Raw genomic sequence first — 19,819 nt, forward strand, 5'->3', positions numbered from 1 at the left:
GGCACAGAAACAGTTGAAGATCACTTAGTCTTCCCCCTGGTTTTTTTTTTTTGCGTTGTGCTACAGTGAAATTAACCTTGCTTTGCAAAACCTGATAAAGTAGCTATACAGTAGCTGTGGATTGATTTGATTTGCAATCTAAATGTCATGTTCGAGCACCAATTGCGGTGCAATTAGAGCCCAGAGCGCGTGTTAATGAGAAGCTCAGGCGCGAAGTGACTCGCCGAGCCACTGACAGGATCAAAGTTTGATGAATTGAGCATAGTCGGGTGTTAACGAGGGGAAAGTGGTGACCACTCCCCTACCCACATCTCGAAGCTGTGGCCAAACTGCTGTCCCAACATAAACACACACACACACACACACACACACACACACAACTGAAGCTCCAAACTACTCTGATTACATCCTTTAGTGTCCTGAAGCCATGGCACCCAATACAGTCAACGCATCACACTAATTGCGCCACCTCTCTGAGCAGAAAATTAAATGAAGGTGAATGAATTAAGGCTGTGATGAAGTAAGCAGCCAGGCCATGAGGGGGGTGAGTGCAATGCTGTGCAAGGTGGACTTGCTGACCTCGGGCAAGAAGTTTTAGCTTGTCTTTGCATGCTTCACCAAACATTGCCTGAAGCACTCATCAGATTTCAGTACTTTAGGTAATTCATCAGGAAAGTCTACCTCTGACCAATCAATGGAGGATGCTGACCGAGTCACTGGAAGCTGTGAAAATTACAATGTTTGGTAATAGAATCAGGAAGTGTGTGGACATGACTAACTTCTCCAATTACACTTGGAAAAAATGTACTGAAAAAAAGTTTTACTTGGAGTCATGATATTAAAGAGAGCCACAGAACCTTAAAAAATCTGAAAATCAATAAATGTTTAAACCATGTGACGAACGCTTAACCCTTTGTCGAAAACTTGTCTTAGTCTGTTCGGGTATTTACGAAATGACACCTGGTGCAAGTTTTAGTGCTTTACAGTTATTATTTCTATGGAAATTTCTTCAGAGGGACATTGTCTCCATCAGATTCCCACTAGGCGAATGCGCATGTGTCTGATTTGTTAGCAGGTTTACGATGCCCTGTACCCAGTTTGTTCAGGATATTTATGCAGGCGGCGCAGTCAGGAAACACATGTAGACGTGTGAGGAAACGCAGCTGTTTGTGCATGTTGTAAACATTGTGTAAAACCTGCTCTCCCTTACTGCAGGGTTAAAGGTCATGGTCCTTAAATTTGATCTCTCTTGGCTCACCATCAATCAAAATGAGCTGATGATTCAAGATAGCCAATCCTGTATTAGCTATCTTGGAACATCGACTCATTTTGATTGGTTTTCACTCGTCTGGTCTTTCTGGAACTTAGATTAAATTATGTGTACAGGATTTATGTGTAAATGAGATTAGCATTCGATTTGATCAGACGTTTTCTAGTTAAAAATAACAGTGTTAATAAAACCTTAGGCCACGTTCTCTCATTGAAGAGGTGAAAATCGATCATTTGGTGGGATGATTTGTTTGTATGGTAACCAACTTAAGGAAGCATCATAATTATATATTTTTTATTATTGATCTATTTTTATAAGTGATTTATCAGATATAGGCTTAATAAGTAAAGCTGTAACAATACACCGGTACCGATTGGAATTATGATACTGCATTATAGAAAATAGAGCTCTAGAGCTATACTCGCTATACTTTAGTAATGAGTTGCGGTTGCAGCTGGCTCACGAGGGCTTATTAGTGTTGAGAATTTGCTCCATCACAATTCATATGATTAATATTTGTATACATTACAGTAAGCACCGTTGTGACAAACCTTTACAATGTAGGTCAGGTTTTCCCTGTTCCAGTCCAGAGGGGTTTCCCAACCCACCTACTAAACCGGGTAATTATTAAATTGCAGAGGCCCGATGTAGATTAACCTACTTTATACCACAGCACTGTTGAATCTTTAATCAGATCAGGCAGGTGCAGCTGTGTAATGTCTAATGTGCTTTATCAATTCAATAGAAAACCTATTGGAGCTAATACACAATATTGTGTTGTGACGGTTTAAAATAGATCTTCTTCCTGTTTCTCTGTTAGTGTGTGTCCATGAACCACCTGCTTATTATGTATCCACTACCATTCTCAGCTGCAAATAAGTGGGTGAACTAAAAATATCTTCAGCTGGGCAGTTGCAGCTGGCAGTAAACCAAGTTGGCAAAGTAAAATTGTTTTTCATGTCAGAAAGGCGTTCTTGTCTTTCACACAGCACAGACACTGTTGCAAAAACAAAAAGACAGACAGACAGACAGACAGACAGACAGACAGACAGACGGACAGACGGACAGACAGTCTATAATTGGGACAACTCTCCTTTCCTGCCATATGTGGTTCTTTTCAAAGCTAAAGGTACACAATTGTACAGGACGTCTTTGGATGCGGTATAATAAAATTATGCGTTCACTTGAACTTGAAAACACAAACTTGTTCCAGCATGGCAATTTCCCTGTGCACAAAGTGAGCTCCATGAAGATCTGCTTTACATGGTTTGGAGAGGAAGATCTTGAGTGGCCTGCTATAGCGCTCTGATCTGAACCCTACTGAACAACTTTGGGATGAATTGGAATGCTGACTGCCCCCCAGGTCTCCTCACCTCACCTACATCACTACCTGACTTTACTAACACCCTTGTGGCTGATGAAGATAAATCTTCACAAGCACACTCCCAAATCTAGTGGAACATCTTTTCAGAAGAGTGGAAGAAATTGTAAGAGCAAATTGGGACTAAACGTGGAATGCAATGCTCAAAAAGCACATACCGTACTTAGGACCAGGTGTCTGCAAAATTTTCGTAGCTAGCTAGATGATAGATAGATAGATCGATAGATCGATAGATCGATAGATCGATAGATCGATGCAGACAAATGAAAAAGAAAGACAGAGAAAAAAACTGAAATCTATCTTGCCCTGCCAGTGATTTTATTAGCTAAAGGTGAAGCTCAGTCCTGATCCCTGGCGAGGCAGAATCTCTCCATGAGAGCCTACTTTGTGTGAGCAAACACAAGGCTTTTAGACGTAGAGTCATGTGACTGGAGTAGAACATTTACACTGTGTTGCTACTGCTGGCTACAATAACCTCCTTGTCTTATAGGTGAAAGCACATACACTATATAGACAAAGGTTTCATGAGACCTGACCATAGGATTCGTATGTGCTTTTTGAACATACCTTATTTAATCATCATTTGCGGTTATAATAAATTAAATAAATCCAATTCAACCCAAAAAGAGTTCAGTTGTGTTGAGGTCAGAGCTCTGTAGTAGCCCACTCAAGATCTTCCACTCCAACCCATGAAAAGTGTTTATTTATTGAGCCAGATTTGGGGCAATGTGATGTTCGAGCAGGTTTTTTTGTTAGTGGGGAAAATGTCAGACGCAATGCAAGACAACCCACGTTAACTTATATTCATGATCCCATTAGATCTATTGCTATCTTCTACTGAAATATAAATAAATTTCTCATTTCCATTGTCTTGTCTTGTTCAGTTCTTTAAGTTTTTCATGCTGGACAATGTAGGAAATAAGTGGTAAATGAATGTCTTTTAAAAGTATGTCAGAGTAGAGGGGTGGCTGAGATAGAATCAGCTGATGGAGGAATGTTCCAGAGCTGAGGAGTGACTGACTCACTCTCAAGGGATTTGGTGGAGCTTGTGCCCCTGTGCCAGAGACACATATTAGACTCTTTGTTTTGCTTGTAAGGCTGCTGTGTGAATAGGCCTATCTAATAGCACATAAGCTGAATATATCAAAATAATACATACAAATAGAGGTTTATGTTTATCGAAAATAAAGATGTCTCACTTACTCCCTTTTTTTCTGTGGGAATGTAAATTATTAGATATTATTGAAAGGGATAAAGCTTAACGTATACAAATACGCTTCTTTACTCACTAGGCATTTGAATAGAAAACAGCTGGATGCCTTTTTATTCACGTAGTCCACTCAGCCAATCATGTGGCAGCACGATGTATACAAAGGCTATGATAACTCAAAATAACTGATCACAAAATGCACAACATGGTTCAAAATTATATTTCATAACCTGTATTCTGCTCTGAATGTGTGTTAACTCATTTTACTCGCCTTGAATAAGAGTGATGAAATTTTTTCTCCGTTGACATGCAACGAATACAAATACAAACGCTGGAAAACATAAACGCAAGCTCAATGCAAAAAAGTTTTCACCGAGCTCAACCCAACCGAAACCATTCGCCAACTTGTGCGTGATGATCGTTGGAGAACGATCCACATGATCTCACATCCGCCCCCTCCCTACCCGATTTGTAGACTTCTTCCTCTTCCTGAAGATGAAGATCCAGCTAAAAGTTTGCAATCTTTGACACCATTGCAGAGATCCAGCGTGGATCGCAGAAGGTGCGTGACACGCTTCGAAACTAAGACTTTAAGGAGACATCCCAGCAGTGGCAGGAACTCAGTGGGAGCGCTGTTTTGCTGTGTTTGAAGGTGATAGTGTGTAAACATAGATAACTCTAGTACTTTCTTGTAAACAGAGCCAGTCTCAAAACTTTTTGATGTTTTAGGTAAAACTATCGAAATGCTTCTAATTGAATACAAATTTGAGTACGGAGCTATGAATGTTTCCCTAACCCTAACCCAGATCATTAAAAAAATCTCTTTTTAAAACCTAAAAAGAACCTAACAGAACCTAAAATCCACAAATCTGTATTCCCCTATTTTTGCCTGCACATCAATGATCAAAGCAGAGCAGACTCGCTGGTTCCGCTGTCTCCTCAACACACCAGAACCCCAGAAATAGCAGGGCTGCTGTATGACTCATGGTGCCTGAGACGAGTCTCTCTTTTGTCACACAAACTCAAGTAAGGGACCTGTTAGACGCAGACTGCTCATGCAGGGCTAAATGAACATCCCAGGTACCTCTTATGAACCTACACACAAATCCTGCAGACATCAGGCTCTCAGAACACACCCAGACTCACCTAGCAGTAACGTCTCCAATAAGAAAGAAGATGCATGCTATGAAGTCCAGGCATAGACACACACACATACACTCACACACACACACACACACAAATTTGTGGACACCCTTACAAGAGGTCACTGCTTGAAACAGAAGCAAAAGGAGGCAGAACAAGGTGAAGACGCCTTTCCAGGCTGTCGTTGCGCTGTGAGAGTAAAGGAAGGAAGGAAGGAGAGAGGGAGGGGGAGCAAGAGGGAGGGAAATAGGGAGGGGGGGGAGGGAGAGAGGAAGAGCGAGAGTGGAGAGAAAAAGCGGCGAGAGAGGATCGGCTCGCAGCACTAGCTGGCTGGTAGGGACCGCTCGAACGCCACTAACGAATGAACCGTCTAGCCGCAAGGCTGGGAAAAGCGACAGCTTGTGACAAGCTGTGAGAGGAGGATGAACATAATGCGCACCTTTCCTCGCTTGCTTTCAGATACCGGCCAGAAGAAGACGCCTGACAAGAAGGATGGACGCCGTATGTCCTTCCAGCGACCCAAGGGGACCATCGAGTATTCCGTAAGTGAAAGCCTTATTCCTTTTTACTATATTGTCTGTGTGTGTGTGTGTGTGTGTGTGTGTGTGTGTGCACATGTGTTCGTCTGCTCTGATTTGTGCACCGTGCATCCTGATGTCGGTGTCGGCATTTACGTATACGTAATATAACGTGTTAACGGCAAAGTCGTCAGCACATGTGTGCACGCATGTGCATTTCTCTTCGGACACATATCCTGAAACGCACAGTCAGCAGCGTCGGATGTCCCGTTTCGATGGAGAACATGGAGCTGGATGTAAACAACGTGGATAGGATATGGGAGGAGAAACAGCTGTGTGTGTGTGTGTGTGTGTGTGTGTGTGTGTGTGTGTGTGTGTGTGTGTGTGTGTGTGTGTGTTTTTGGTGTTTAAAAATTTTATTTCTGTAGATTCTTGTGAAAAAGCAGTCTTTCCAGTGAGTCTTTACTGTGCATACCAGCAGTGTTCACAAATGACCTTGCATGCACATTAGCATTTTTTGTTGATTTGGTGTCTGAGTGACATGAGGGAGTGAAAGAGCTGTGAGACGTACACACACAACAAGCGAGAGAGGGGAAACGAAAGGAAGACAGGAAGGAGGGGTGAAGAAGAGAAGGGGGGACAGATGAGAAGGAGCAAAAAAAGGGGAGCACGGAGAAGGACTTAGCCAGAGACAAGAAGCGAGACAAGAAGAGAGCAATCGCTCTGGCTTACTCTCCCTCACGTTCTTGAAATGACCCTGAAATTTCCAGCTGCAGGCAGACTGCATTCTTTCTCAAGCCTTGCCAGGGTCAGGGAGAACCAGCCAGCACTCCTACCGCTGATGGCCAGTGCTGTCCACCGGTGTTGTAACCGAGCCCAGCGGATTGGCACCTGACCCCGTTGATAACTGGCACCAAGCAGAACCCGAGTTGGCCATCTGTGCCACACTGTGGGAATGTCATTGGATATAACTGCAGCCTGCCATCCTGGTCCTCTAGAGTCTTTCCTGTGATGCCCAGCAGCCATGGGCATCACTCCAGGCTTCACACCCCTCCCTTCCCCCACTTTCTCTATCCACCACAATCGTCTTTGTCACGTAAGAATGAGTGACAGGGCCGATTGTTTTCCCCTGCAGAGCTTGGAAAGGGTGCAAAGAGGTAATTGTCACAGGTCGAAGAGGAAAGGGGCAGGGAGGGATGCAAACACAGACATGTTTCATGCGTTTCTCTTTGCATGCACACAGCAGGGTGAATTTCTTGCTCTCTTCCATTTCTACCAATCGCCCTCTACTTTGGGGGTGGAGGACGACAGGACATCCCAAAGGCACTATTCGTGTTGATCCGTCCAGGGCCACTGCAGAAATTTTCAATTGGCTTGAGCATTGACATTATCTAGTTCTCTGAACGACTCCTGCGGTTTGAGCAATTCTAGGCCAGGCCTTATCTCTTCATAACCACCGACCGTTCATAAGTTCTTAATCTCCAGTTGGTTAAAAGACAAGAAGCGCTTTAGCCTTTATCGAGAAACAATGTGTGTAAAAAAGGAAAGGGGGAGAGAAGGGACGAAAACGTTTAACACTGCAATCCATCTGCTTAGCCACAGAAGAAAAGCAGTCAGTTCAGCAAGTTTATTAATTGGCTCAAGCATTTAAGACAGTGTTTGTGTGGTCTGTCATTAAATAAAACATTCCAAAAAATTTAACATTTTATTATTATTATAACCTACATCCAGACAGTTTATTACAGACTCTCCTAAACACCACTGATTGCTAACCTGCTGGTGCTGCAGCAGGATGGTTCCTCATGCCAAATGTGTCTGAGTAGAATATTTTCAGGTCTTAGCTGCAGTTTCAAGAGCCACCCAGCACCTTTTTGTCTAACCGGGCTTAACTTAAACATTACACAGGCAAAGTGCTCTCTGTTTACCTTTTTTATCACACACTGAAAAAAACAAAAAGGGCGTTTCATTATTATCCTGGGTTGATAGTCAAGGTTGTTCCTGGATTAATTCTGGAGAGGTTGTGCACATGGTACTGATTGAAAGCTGCTTGATGGCATATTTGTCCATTAATTAATCCAAAAAACACAAACAGCAGTAAAGAAAACCGCCATGAGATGACATCAAAACTGTTTCTCTTCACGGGTCACGTTCAAGGCTATTATCTCTCAGCACTTCCTCTTAAAGTGCTGTTGAGTCTTTCCGCTTTGGTTGCCCACAAACTTTCCTTCTACTCTCCTTTTACAGTTACAGCACAGGCTAGACATTGTTCTCAGAGTAGAGCCCTGTCCCATGTCCCATCTCTTTTGGGGTTTTTTTTGTTTGTTTTTTTGCATGCACATGGTGCCAGACAGAAGGCATTCGAGACATCTAGTCATTTCTCTTTCAGTCTTTCTCCTGGTGTTGTCTGAAGGACAGAGTATCACGTCCCGACATGACCGCAGAACTAAAATTAGGCTTCCAAATGATCAGTGGCCCAGTTAGGCAGCACATTCCACAAGGCTATAGTAATGACAGTGTCACTATGGCAACCGTCATGCTAAAACTGTGAGCTCAGGCCTGGAGACTGGGAGCCGTCTGAGCACTCGTCTTCTGATTTTACATCATGCTTAATTAAACTGTCCATCCAAATATTATTTGCATAACGGTGAAATGTGTTGATTAGGGATCGTCCCAGTGAGTGGACATGTGTGAAGAGCTTAGTCTTCTTTTTCATACAGTAGCATTGTTCAAGTTCAAGTTTATTTCTATAGCGCTTTTCACAACGGATATTGTCTCAAAGCAGCTTTAGAGTAGAATTAAAGTAAATTCTGTGTATTTATCCCTGATGAACAGCCTGAGGTGACTGTGGAAAAACTCCATTAGATGTTATGAGGAAGAAACCTTGAGAGAAACCAGACTCAAAACGGGAACCCATCCTAATATGGGTGACTTCAAGGCTGTGATTATCAAACTTAAAAACCATACAAAAGACTCAAAACAACACAAAACTGTATAGTTTCGAAAAGCACCGCTCGAGAACACATCTCTTCTGTAATCTCTTCTTTATTCTTGATGGTAGAAAAGATTTAAGAGTAGGTTTAACTTTACCAAGCTTGATCACTTTGACAGAAAAGTGGTATTTTCTAGACTTTCACACATTTTTTTTATGTTTTTTTATCTTAATCTTTTTTTTCTTATCAACACAAAGGATACAGTCTATAGATGTACATTTTGCTCAGCTCACTAACGCCTACACACTTGACTTTCTCCAAGGACTCAGAATGTACTTTATTTTCTTGGCACTATGACACAGTAACCAGTCATGTTGTCTTTGGCTGGTAGGTGTTCCGTTCACCCACTTCTGCCATCGTCACGTGGCATCACAAGAGTCACTGAAGTAAAGGACGCAGTTCAGGTCGGACTACTTTTTTATTTTCACCCTGGTGTAACATATAAAGTCAAGCCAGAACTTGTATTCTGGTATGAATTACAACTTTGCAATGCCGACCTGACACAGATTTAATAGGGTATATATGTTCATACCGCACACTTTCGACAATCCTAGGTCATATTTAAGTTTTACTTTAAAACGGGTTATGCCATATATACGTTTTTTCTTCTAATTCAGTCAACATGCAGACATATTGATTTATTTAACTAGAAATTCAACTATAGTTTGTTGTTTTGATGACAGAGACTTATGTACTACTTTGCAGTAATATAAATAAAACTAAATCCCTTGAGACCATAATTGGAAATAGGTGTGTTTAGTAAATATTTGGTGACTGAGAGTGCTGTAGAGTGTTACAAGCAGAGTCTGTGGCAGCCATCTTACTAATGTATTTACTGTGAGCAGTAACTGCTGAGCATTTTCTAGGAATTGCAGTATTATGTTTTATTTCCACATAAAGCTACGCACTACTGGTTAATTTGGTACACAAACAGTCAATGAGCCATGGAGTTACAGCATGCACTTACACCATCTTCACATTGTTTATTTCTGATATGTATGCAGGCATTTCCCATTCCAGCAGCTAAAATATCATAACTCCATTACCTAACAAGAAAGAGACATTAGTGCCTGCTGAGGGGATAGAGAGGTGGGTTTGGTATTTATTCGCACGGAAAGTGGCTAGAAGCTAAAAATAAATAGGCCATGGAAGATGCGCTCGCAAGAGGCACTCATAGGGAATCAATGTTTGGTGCCAGGCTGAGAGGATAAAAGAATGCCGCCAGCGCCGATGCGTTAGGAATATCGACTACTATCTGGCGAGATGCGCCAAATTATATTTTAGTTTAGTTTTTATTTTATTTTTAGGAACTCCTAGAAATTTTGTCTCATTCAGAACAAAAAGAAAACACTCCACTAAACTGTTTAAACGCTTCAATGAAAAAGGCAGTGGGACTTTTTAAGGTAAAATCCGTAGGGGCCATGAAAGTAAATGTAATAATTCCTCTGCTTTCATTTACCAAGTATATTTTCATTGACAGGAAAAATAAATAAAATTAGGACGACGAACACTTTTATGACTCGAGCATGACATTCAAAGATGTTTTTGTGTTTTTTTTTTTTTTTTCTTGGAAAGCAACATCCGAGCATCGTGACTAGTAAAAATTTCCTGAAAAGGAAAACAAATAAATATCAAAGTCGTCTAAATGTAAATAAGCTCTAAGCAACGTATCAGTCCTTTAATAAGGCAAATTAAAATTAATTCCTCCCTTTTTGACTCAAAGAGCATCTTTAAGGACAGCTTAACGGCTAAATTAGTGCTAAATTACATATTTAATTATACTTGACTTAATGGATGAACTTGATTGACTAGCATCTGCATCGAGACGGGTATTAGATAAGAAGCAGAAATATCATGACCTTCTGCTTTACTGAAAGGTAGAACACATTTTAAACAATTCTTTTTTCAAACAATTTCTTTCAGCTTCCTGTCATCGCCATTACATACACTATATTGGCAAAGGTTTTTGGACACGTGGTTATAAGTATGGTATGTGCTCTTATAATTGCTCTTATAATTCTGTCCACTCTTCCGGAAAGATGTTATAATAGATTTTGGAGTGTTAGTAAAGTCAGGTACTGATGTAGGTGAGGTGAGGAGGCCTAGGGTGCAGTCAGCATTCTAATTCATCCCGAAGATGTTCAGTAGGCTTAAGGTCAGAGCTCTAAAACAGGAGATATTCCATTCCAACCCATGCACAACATAGCTTCATGGAGTTTGCTTTGTGCACAGGGGTTGAAACAAGTTCTTCCCTGTATAATTTACACACACTATTTTTGTTTGTTTTTGGCCAGCTTAGCAAAGCATGCTAAATGTGTTATGTACGTACTCTCACCAAAGGAACTAGCAGTCACTGCTAGTTCCTTTCTAACTGTTTCCTTCATACCGTCTACACATTTCATAAGAGGTCAAAGACCTGAGAGGAACCAAAGTTGTGAGTGCGGAACTGAAGAAACGTCAGACCGACCTCACACTCCATAGGATCCACGTGTATTATGGCATGTCATCGCGCAATTTGCATAGCTATCCCAGATACATGATGAACACCATCGTTCTGCGTTCTCAAAACCTTTATTGGTTTTTGTCATATGCACATTGTTTTTGTTTTCATTTTTTTTAATCGCAGGCAGGAAAAGAAAATATAGCATATACCAGGTCAAAATATATTCCAATTTAAAACAAACATTCACCTTTAATGCTAATGTTTTCGAATAAGACGCAGAATTGTGCTCGTTGTCATTTCCCACAGTGTGTTTCCTTTAAAAGCCCAGAGGTGTTACCCAAATAGGTGTCTTGATTGGTTACCTCTGAATGCCCTTCAGCAAGTCATGGGTGAGTGTGGTTACGATGACAGTGTATTGATGTCATCCAGGGGGCTGATAAAGATGCAATTCTGTAAATAAGTATGTCAGGGGCAAACAACAGCAGAAGAGTGACTGGTGGCACAGCTTTTACTGCCAATATGACTGATGATAAATGGGCTGTGTGGGTTATTGATTAGTTCCATTGGGAACACACAACAGTTTCTCCCTTAAATGGGAATTACGCGGAAATTGTCTACTTTAAATTGTTCGTAAGAGGTTCGACAGCCGGATGAGATGTACAACATGCCATCTTTTGGCAGAAATTACACCTTGACAATACCTGATTATATTAAATACATAAACGAACAGAAAGTGTTAGTGTACGTTCAGTATATCACCATGTAAGGTGCACTTAATGCACACAAATGTACACTATATTGCCACTATATATATATGGAGTGCTTTTTGAGAATCGCACTCCACATTTAGTTCCAATTTGATCTTATAGTTCTCTTTACTCTTCTGAGATGTTCCACTAGATTTTAGAGTGTGCTTGTGAACAGTTGTGTTCATCAGCCACAGGGGTGTTAGTAAAGTCAGGTACTGATGTAGGTGAGGTGAGGAGACCTGGGGTGCAGTCAGTGTTCCAATTCATCCCAAAGTTGTTCAGTAGGGTTGAAATCAGAGCTCTAATGCAGGCCACTGAAGATCTTCCTCTCCAAACCATGTAAACAAGCTCTTTATGGAGCTCACTTTGTGCACAGGGTCATTGCCATGCTGGAACAGGTTTGGGTTTCCAAGTTCAAGTGAATGCAAAATTGTATCCAATCCTGTACAATTGAGTGCCTCCAGATTTGTGGTAACAGTTTGGAGAAGAACCACATATGGCAGGAAAGGTTAGGTGTTCCAATATTTTTGTCCATATAGTGTCATTGGGACCCGACTTACCTACTTCACTCGACTGATGCATAGTAAGCTTTGTGTTACAAGGATTTGCTTGTTTCCTAGATATACAAACCGGACCTGAACACTCAACGATCCATTTTGTTTGTTATCGGATGAGCTAAAAGGAAACAGGTTTATTAAAGCATTCCAAGGATCGTCGTTTTTCAGTCAGACCAGAGATTGTCCACAATGTTCACCACCTGCTTTCCCTTCATTTCACCTAGCAGGATAAAAATAGTACATCTTAAAAATGAATAAAAAAGGAGAACAGGCACGTGTCTCTTAAGAAGCAGCAGAGCTGCACATTAATGAAATGAACAGGTGTACATTCTGAGGAACAGATGGAGGATCGGAGTATTTTAATTGCTGCCTATTCCGGTTCCTTAGACGGGAGCTGGCAAATCTCATCAACATTTTCCCGAGCCTTTCACAGAGGGGTTCATAAGTTCCTTTATGCAAGTATCAAGTGTGTAATCTTTAGTCGTGAACTCTAGATAACCCTCAAAACTTTAGGTGTACTTCAACTGCACTTCATTTGAACTGAATCCATTCGTGCTGTATGCTCCGTAGTAGAAATGTTTTTTTAAAGCATAGACTTTTTTAAGGAAGTCTGAGTGAAGTCAAAGGTATAGTGAAGAACAGAATGTGAATGTAAGTAACCAGAATTTTCATCATTGTGGTAATGTTTGCTTCCTCCTAACGCATTTGCTCGTCTTATATTGGCGTTTACATTTACGTTATTTGGAAGACGCTCTTTTCCAGAGTGACAACTGTTACAACTGTTGAGGGCTGAGGGCCTTGCTTAGGGGCTCAGCAGTGGCTCCTTGGCTCGGTGGAACTGGCATTTTAACTCATGACTTTCTGGTTCAAAATTCAATGTCTTAATCCGTGAGTTTTAAGCTCCTAACAATCTGAGGAACACCGTGCTTCCAAAACATATTTGTGCCTTTTTTTAAACCATCTCCGCATTTTATTACATACAAAACCATACACGTAAAGCTGAAAAAGCTTATTTGGTTCGCTGTCATCATTTATTAGGTCATGTTTTTATCCAGGATGAAAAATCATTGTGTTTTGTCTTAGTGGCCCAGTCATTATTCATCAGGGTTCAATTGCAAGTTCGAGTCAAATCATAAATCAGTCAGAGTACAAATTCAGCGCCACCTCTAACTCAAGTCCCTGTCACTGGCTATTCCACTTCCCTTTTCAAGGTTAACCACTACTAGTACTACAGATATTCGTTTTCTTGTTTCTTGTGGCACCATATACTCCTGTTTTTTTTTTTTTTTACACAATACAACATAAGATACATAATCCTGCATATACATGGTTTAACGATTCAGCTTAAAAGTACACTGTGGACAAAAGCTTGTGGACACCTGGCCCTGTGCTTTATGAACATCCCATTCTACGTTTGGTCAACATTTTCTGTTAAAATAGCCTCCATTCATGTTCCACTAGATTTCGTAGAGATTTGTGCTCATAAGTAAAGTCAGGTAATGGTGTAGGTGAGTTGAGGAGCCCTGGGGTGCACTCAGCATTCCAATTTATCCCAAAAGTGTTGAGATCAGAATTCAATAGCAGGCCACTCAAGCGCGTTCACTCCAACCCAGGTAAAGAATATCTTCATGAAGGTTGCTTTCAGTGCACAGGGGCATCATCATGCTGGAACAGGTTTGTATCTCCTACTACAAGTGACGGAAAATTTGAATGCTACTGCATCCAAAGACATACAATTCCGCTTTGTGGTAACAGATTGGGGAAGAATATACCAAATAAAGCTGGAAAAGTCAGGTGTCCCAATGCTGAGATGACTGTAGACATTTAATCATGTTGTATATCCTGAAGCATGTTTGTGTCACATTATCACATTGTATTGTATTCGAGGTGGTATTAAAAAGTTTCGAGACGAGCTCTGTTTACAAAAAAGTACATTATTTATGTACGTTCACACACTATCACCTTCAAAATAGTCCCCTTGCACAGCAATACAGCGCTGCTGCCACTTCTGGAATGTGTCCTGGGAGTCGTCTTTTCGAAGCGTGTCAAACACCTTCTGCTATTGGTGCTGGATCTCCGCAATGGTGTCAAATCAGCGACCTTCGTGCTGCATCTTAATCTTTGGGGAAGAGGGTGAATTCGGCAGGAGTGGGTCATGTTGTTTCTGGTGAGAAACTCACGTGTGAGGAGAACTTGTTGACGGTGCACACGTGGTCAGAATATCAGACGTGGTAACGCACACGTTCTACTGACTCATGAAGGTTCGGTGCTCTTTGTGACTGTGCGCGCAGCTTTGTGCTGCCATCTGTTGACGTGTTACAAAACTAGTACCGAAACGTTTTGATACCACCTCGTTTATAAAATAAACACTTAAATTTTTTGAGATATCTCTGTGTCATATTCCCTGTATCTCTGAGATACTCGTCAAAGATAAACGGTTTGTCAATTTTTTCATGGATATTGATTATCAATTAGCATGTCTGGGGTTGTCCTGATACCCAAATATTGGCTTAGATACTACAAGAGATGTCGCAATGTGATTTTTCATACTGACCCTTTTTTTTGGTGTGCTTTGCGTTTGGGGCTGGGGTGCTTCATGTTGCTGTAGACTCATGCATAAAACAATTAGAGCGGGTTATATTTATAGCGCCGTACTTCACAACCTTATACTGCACCATTATTAAGCTAAACATCGTGCCATTAAGTGGGAGGTAAAGGTGTGTGTACATGTACAATAAAACCGCATCATTTCCTAAGACTGCTGCTTCGGCGTTCCAGCTCTTTCCTCATATTTTACGACACTACTTCGAAATAAAGCTGTGTAAAAATAGACAAACGAGTAGCGACGAAGCATCACAGGCTTCATTAGTCACTACACATGGAACAGCTGTTTATCATAAGTCTAAATTAAGTTGTTGAAAAAAACAGCTTTAGCTACCGTACCTGCACTCGAGTCACAATGCTTGAGGTTTGTTTCGAACATGGTTTCAAACTGGTTTTGTTCCTTCTGTTTGCTGCCAATCCAAAGTTTTTTTTTTTGAGTGTCTTACCCATCCAAGGAAAACGACCAGGTATTGAATATTGATAAGCGGTATTCCAGTTTCCATTTCCTACGACTGCAAGTTCAGTGTATAGTTTAGTATATTTTCATTAACATTTATTTATATATAATTCATTATATTTTCATTAAAAGTTTATTATATTCATTAAACCTTCTATTTTAAACCTTCGAAGTGCACTTGTGCGTTGATGATGTTCATCTTAGGGACCACAAGTGAACTAATGATATATAAATATATGCTCATCGTCCTCTATTTGTTTTTGTTTGTTGGTTTATTCATGCCTGGCCTGAATTTTGTTCGTTTGTTTGTGTGCGTCTGGTCTAGGTGGAATCGCGAGACACTCTCAACAGCATAGCGCTGAAGTTCGACACCACCCCCAACGAGCTGGTTCAACTCAACAAGCTGTTCTCCAGAGCCGTCGTCCCCGGACAGGTGCGCTCCATTCCTCTCGTCTCCGCCGTCTCTCTTTTCCTCTCCTCACACCCTCACTTTTATTCCTATCCTTCGTCACCGATCTTTACGATAGTCTTAGATGCATCATTTGATATACAGTGGGTACGGAAAGTATTCAGACCCCCTTAAATTTTTCACTCTTTTTTATTTTGCAGCCATTTGCTAAAATCATTTAAGTTCATTTCTTTTCCTCATTAATGTACACATAGCACCCTATATTGACAGAAAAACACAGAATTGTTGACACTGTTGCAGATTTATTAAAAAAGAAAAACTAAAATATCACATGGTCCTAAGTATTCAGACCCTTTGCTCAGTATTTAGTAGAAGCACCCTTTTGATCTAATACAGCCAGGAGTCTTTTTGGGAAGGCTGCCACAAGTTTTTCACACCTGGATTCAGGGATCCTCTGCCATTCCTCCTTGCAGATCCTCTCCAGTTCTGTCAAGTTGGACGGTAAACGTTGGTGAACAGCTATTTTTAGGTCTCTCCAGAGATGCTCAATTGGGTTTAAGTCATTGCTCTGGCTGGGCCATTCAAGAACAGTCACGGAGTTGTTGTGAAGCCACTCCTTCGTTATTTTAGCTGTGTGCTTAGGGTCATTGTCTTGTTGGAAGGTAAACCTTCAGCCCAGTCTGAGGTCCAAAGCACTCTGGAGAAGGTTTTCGTCCAGGATATCCCTGTGCTTGGCCGCATTCATCTTTCCCTTGATTGCAACCAGTCGTCCTGTCCCTGCAGCTGAAAAACACCCCCACAGCATGATGCTGCCACCACCATGCTTCATTGTTGAGACTGTACTGGACAGGTGATGAGCAGTGCCTGGTTTTCTCCACACATACCGCTTAGAATTAAGGCCAAAAAGTTCTATCTTGGTCTCATCAGACCAGAGAATCTTATTTCTCACCATCTTGGAGAACTCTATGCGGGTTTTTCATGTGTCCTGCACTGAGGAGAGGCTTCCGTCGGGCCACTCTGCCATAAAGCCCCGACTTGTGGAGGGCTGCAGTGATGGTTGACTTTCTACAACTTTCTCCCATCTCCCGACTGCATCTCTGGAGCTCAGCCATAGTGATCTTTGGGTTCTTCTTTACCTCTCTCACCAAGGCTCTTCTCCCCCGATAGCTCAGTTTGGCCGGTTGGCCAGCTCTAGGAAGGGTTCTGGTCGTCCCAAACGTCTTCCATTTGAGGATTATGGAGGCCACTGTGCTCTTAGGAACCTTAAGTGCAGCAAAAAAAATTTTGGAACCTTGGCCAGATCTGTGCCTTGCCACAATTCTGTCTCTGAGCTCTTCAGGCAGTTCCTTTGACCTTAATGATTCTCATTTGCTCTGACATGCATTGTGATCTGTAAGGTCTTATATAAACAGGTGTGTGGCTTTCCTAATCAAGTCCAATCAGTATAATCAAAAATTTCTGGACTCAAATGAAGGTGTAGAACCATCTCAAGGATGATCAGAAGAAATGGAAAGCACCTGAGTTAAATATTTGAGTGTCACAGCAAAGGGTCTGAATACTTAGGACCATGTGATATTTCAGTTTTTCTTTTTTAATAAATCTGCAAAAAGGTCAACAATTCTGTGTTTTTCTGTCAGTATGGGGTGCTATGTGTACATTCATGAGGAAAAAAAATGAACTTAAATGATTTTAGCAAATGGCTGCAATATAACAAAAAGTGAAAAATTTAAGGGGGTCTGAAAACTTTCCGTACCCACTGTAAATACATTCGGATTTAAATGTTTTTGCTAAATATAACGGTCCAAAATTGTGGTACGTTAAAAAACCTCTGTGTGGAGGAATGTAACTGGTAACTACTACAGCAAAAAAAAAGAGGTTAGAAAGATAGGATGGAAGTGCTTTTTACATGCCGTCTGTGATATCTAATGCACCGTATCATAAAGATTGCAATGATGAGTGACTTTACCTCCATAATAAAATGCAGATATGGTGCACAGAGTCATGGATTTTTTAAATGGACTATATATATATATATATATACTATATATATTGATTACTATAATCAATTACAGGGAAATTCTTTTTTAACTATTTCTAAGATAAAAATCCAATCTTTATTTTAAGCTTTCTAACTATAATTAGCAATATGTACTTTAAATGACAGTTTATTATCTATCCCTCGATACCAATGGATATACTCTATATGGGCAAAAGAATTGGGACACCTGTTTTTTTCCCAGCCATATGTGGGGACACTCTTTTAAAAGGTGAAGATATAAAAATGCTATATTGGTTATTAAATACTCCCTACTCCGATCGCTTCAAAATGTGTACTTCCTGTATATAATTGCTTGTACTGTGTATGCATATACAACAACATGATGATGTTCATAAAACCTGCAGTGGGTGCAGTGTAAAGTGGCAGTGGTTTGTTTGTGTTATGTCTTATGCAGGTTCTGTACGTTCCTGATCCCGAGTATGTGTCAAGTGCGGGCAGCTCCCCATCCCTCAGCCCCATCAGCCCCCTGTCTCCCACTTCCTCCGAGGCCGAACTAGAAAAGGTGACGTACATGAGACTTTCTTTCAAAAGGGGGGGTGGGGGGGGGGTGACTCATTATTCCAACACAAAAGATAAAATGCATTGTGTATCTTGTCATATGCACACAGACATGCCTAGACACTCCTATGTGACGTAATGCTCATTCATACGAAGCCTTCGGTTCTCCATTTTACCGTCTGATTATTGTTTAATCCAATTTGCGGTGAATATGCATGCCTCGGTAGTCGTGGGAAACATTAGCCGACGACGTGAAGCACTCGACTTCCCCATCAACACGATGAGTTTGCACTGCGCTTTGTTTCCTCCCCAATGATTTCGAGCTGCAGAATGCCGCATGTGCAAAATAGCTTTTCTCTTATGCTGCCAAGGTTACGAAGTGTGAACTGTTGCAGATAGCACCTCGGGTGTCTCGCTCTTGGTTTGTCCCCCCCCAACAATCCTACATACATTTGTATTTCCCGATTTGGACGAAGATTCAGTGAAGGTGTATATATAGATAAAGCTGTCGGAGTTTTATTACAGACTTTAGACAGTACAGTGGGTAAATCCAAACCTGCTTTTTGATCAAAACAATGTATGGAATGACATGCATAGTGTCTTCTGTTTCTTTTTCCTTTGTTCCTTTCACTCGTGCCAGTCCCGTGTGTCTTCTTTTAGACTCATCCCTTTTTCTTTTTACATTTACACAACAAATGTTTGATGTCATTATAGAACAGACTTGTTTTAAATGCCAGTAGCTGTGACTAAAAACATGTATGTGTTTTTCTGCATCTGATGTGCATCTCTTTTCCTTCCAGGCTTTGAAGATCTTTTAATAAAAGAGGTATCGTTTTCGACCTGCACAGATACTTATATATTACTTGGGAACGTTTATTATCAGCGTGCTCATATTTAATGAAGCAGTGCAATGAATTGCTGCCACGGGGTTTAGTGCATAAGAGTGAGGCTGTTATGCTCTTCCAGGGGTTTGAATTGAACTCAGCCGGGAGATTTGGCGAAGCACTGGCAGAGGACGAGGAACTGGGTTTACTGGCTTTGCATGCCAGGAGTCAAACACGTTTGCATACGATAACGTCCCTCTGAGACACACACACACACACACACACACACACATGTTGACAGAAGTGATGAAACACATTATTTGACCAGGGTTGATATTAATCATTAATCTTGCTTAAGCACACAGCGACCTTGGACCATTCATTTCGACTAAAACAAGAGCTCTGTTTTTATTATATTACAGTTCGGATACTAAATATTTTAGACAGATTATTCAGAATTCTAGACAGTTACAAATGCAGATATGAATAAGAGCCTGGTTGTTTTTTAAAAGCTTGCTTAAGAGGTTCACAAGGCATCCGACTGAGACGAAAGGTCTCACAAGGGCAGGGATCCTGCTGAACGCACCAGAGATTTGCATGAGAGAGATGTTTTACTAGTGGGTGTGAGCAGTCAGATGCTGTATGAAAGTTTATAAGCGGTTTATAATCAGGCTGCTAGTCTGTTTGTTTTTGTAATAAAGCGTCCA

At 41.1% G+C, this 19,819-nt stretch overlaps 1 protein-coding gene across 4 annotated transcripts in view; it reads left to right on the top strand.

Moving 5' to 3' along the window:
• Positions 1–19,819, top strand: part of oxr1a (oxidation resistance 1a) — a 179,562-nt gene that overhangs the window by 120,075 nt on the left and 39,668 nt on the right. For all 4 annotated transcript variants that reach the window (XM_083529909.1, XM_083529911.1, XM_083529910.1 and 1 more), the window contains 3 exons: positions 5,464–5,546; positions 15,648–15,755; positions 18,185–18,292. In XM_083529909.1, coding sequence (XP_083386035.1) covers positions 5,464–5,546; positions 15,648–15,755; positions 18,185–18,292 — 299 coding nt within the window. The remainder of the gene's footprint in view (positions 1–5,463; positions 5,547–15,647; positions 15,756–18,184; positions 18,293–19,819) is intronic.

Source organism: Silurus aristotelis (assembly GCF_946808225.1).
Source record: "Silurus aristotelis genome assembly, chromosome: 25".
NCBI classification, from domain to species: Eukaryota; Metazoa; Chordata; class Actinopteri; order Siluriformes; family Siluridae; genus Silurus; species Silurus aristotelis.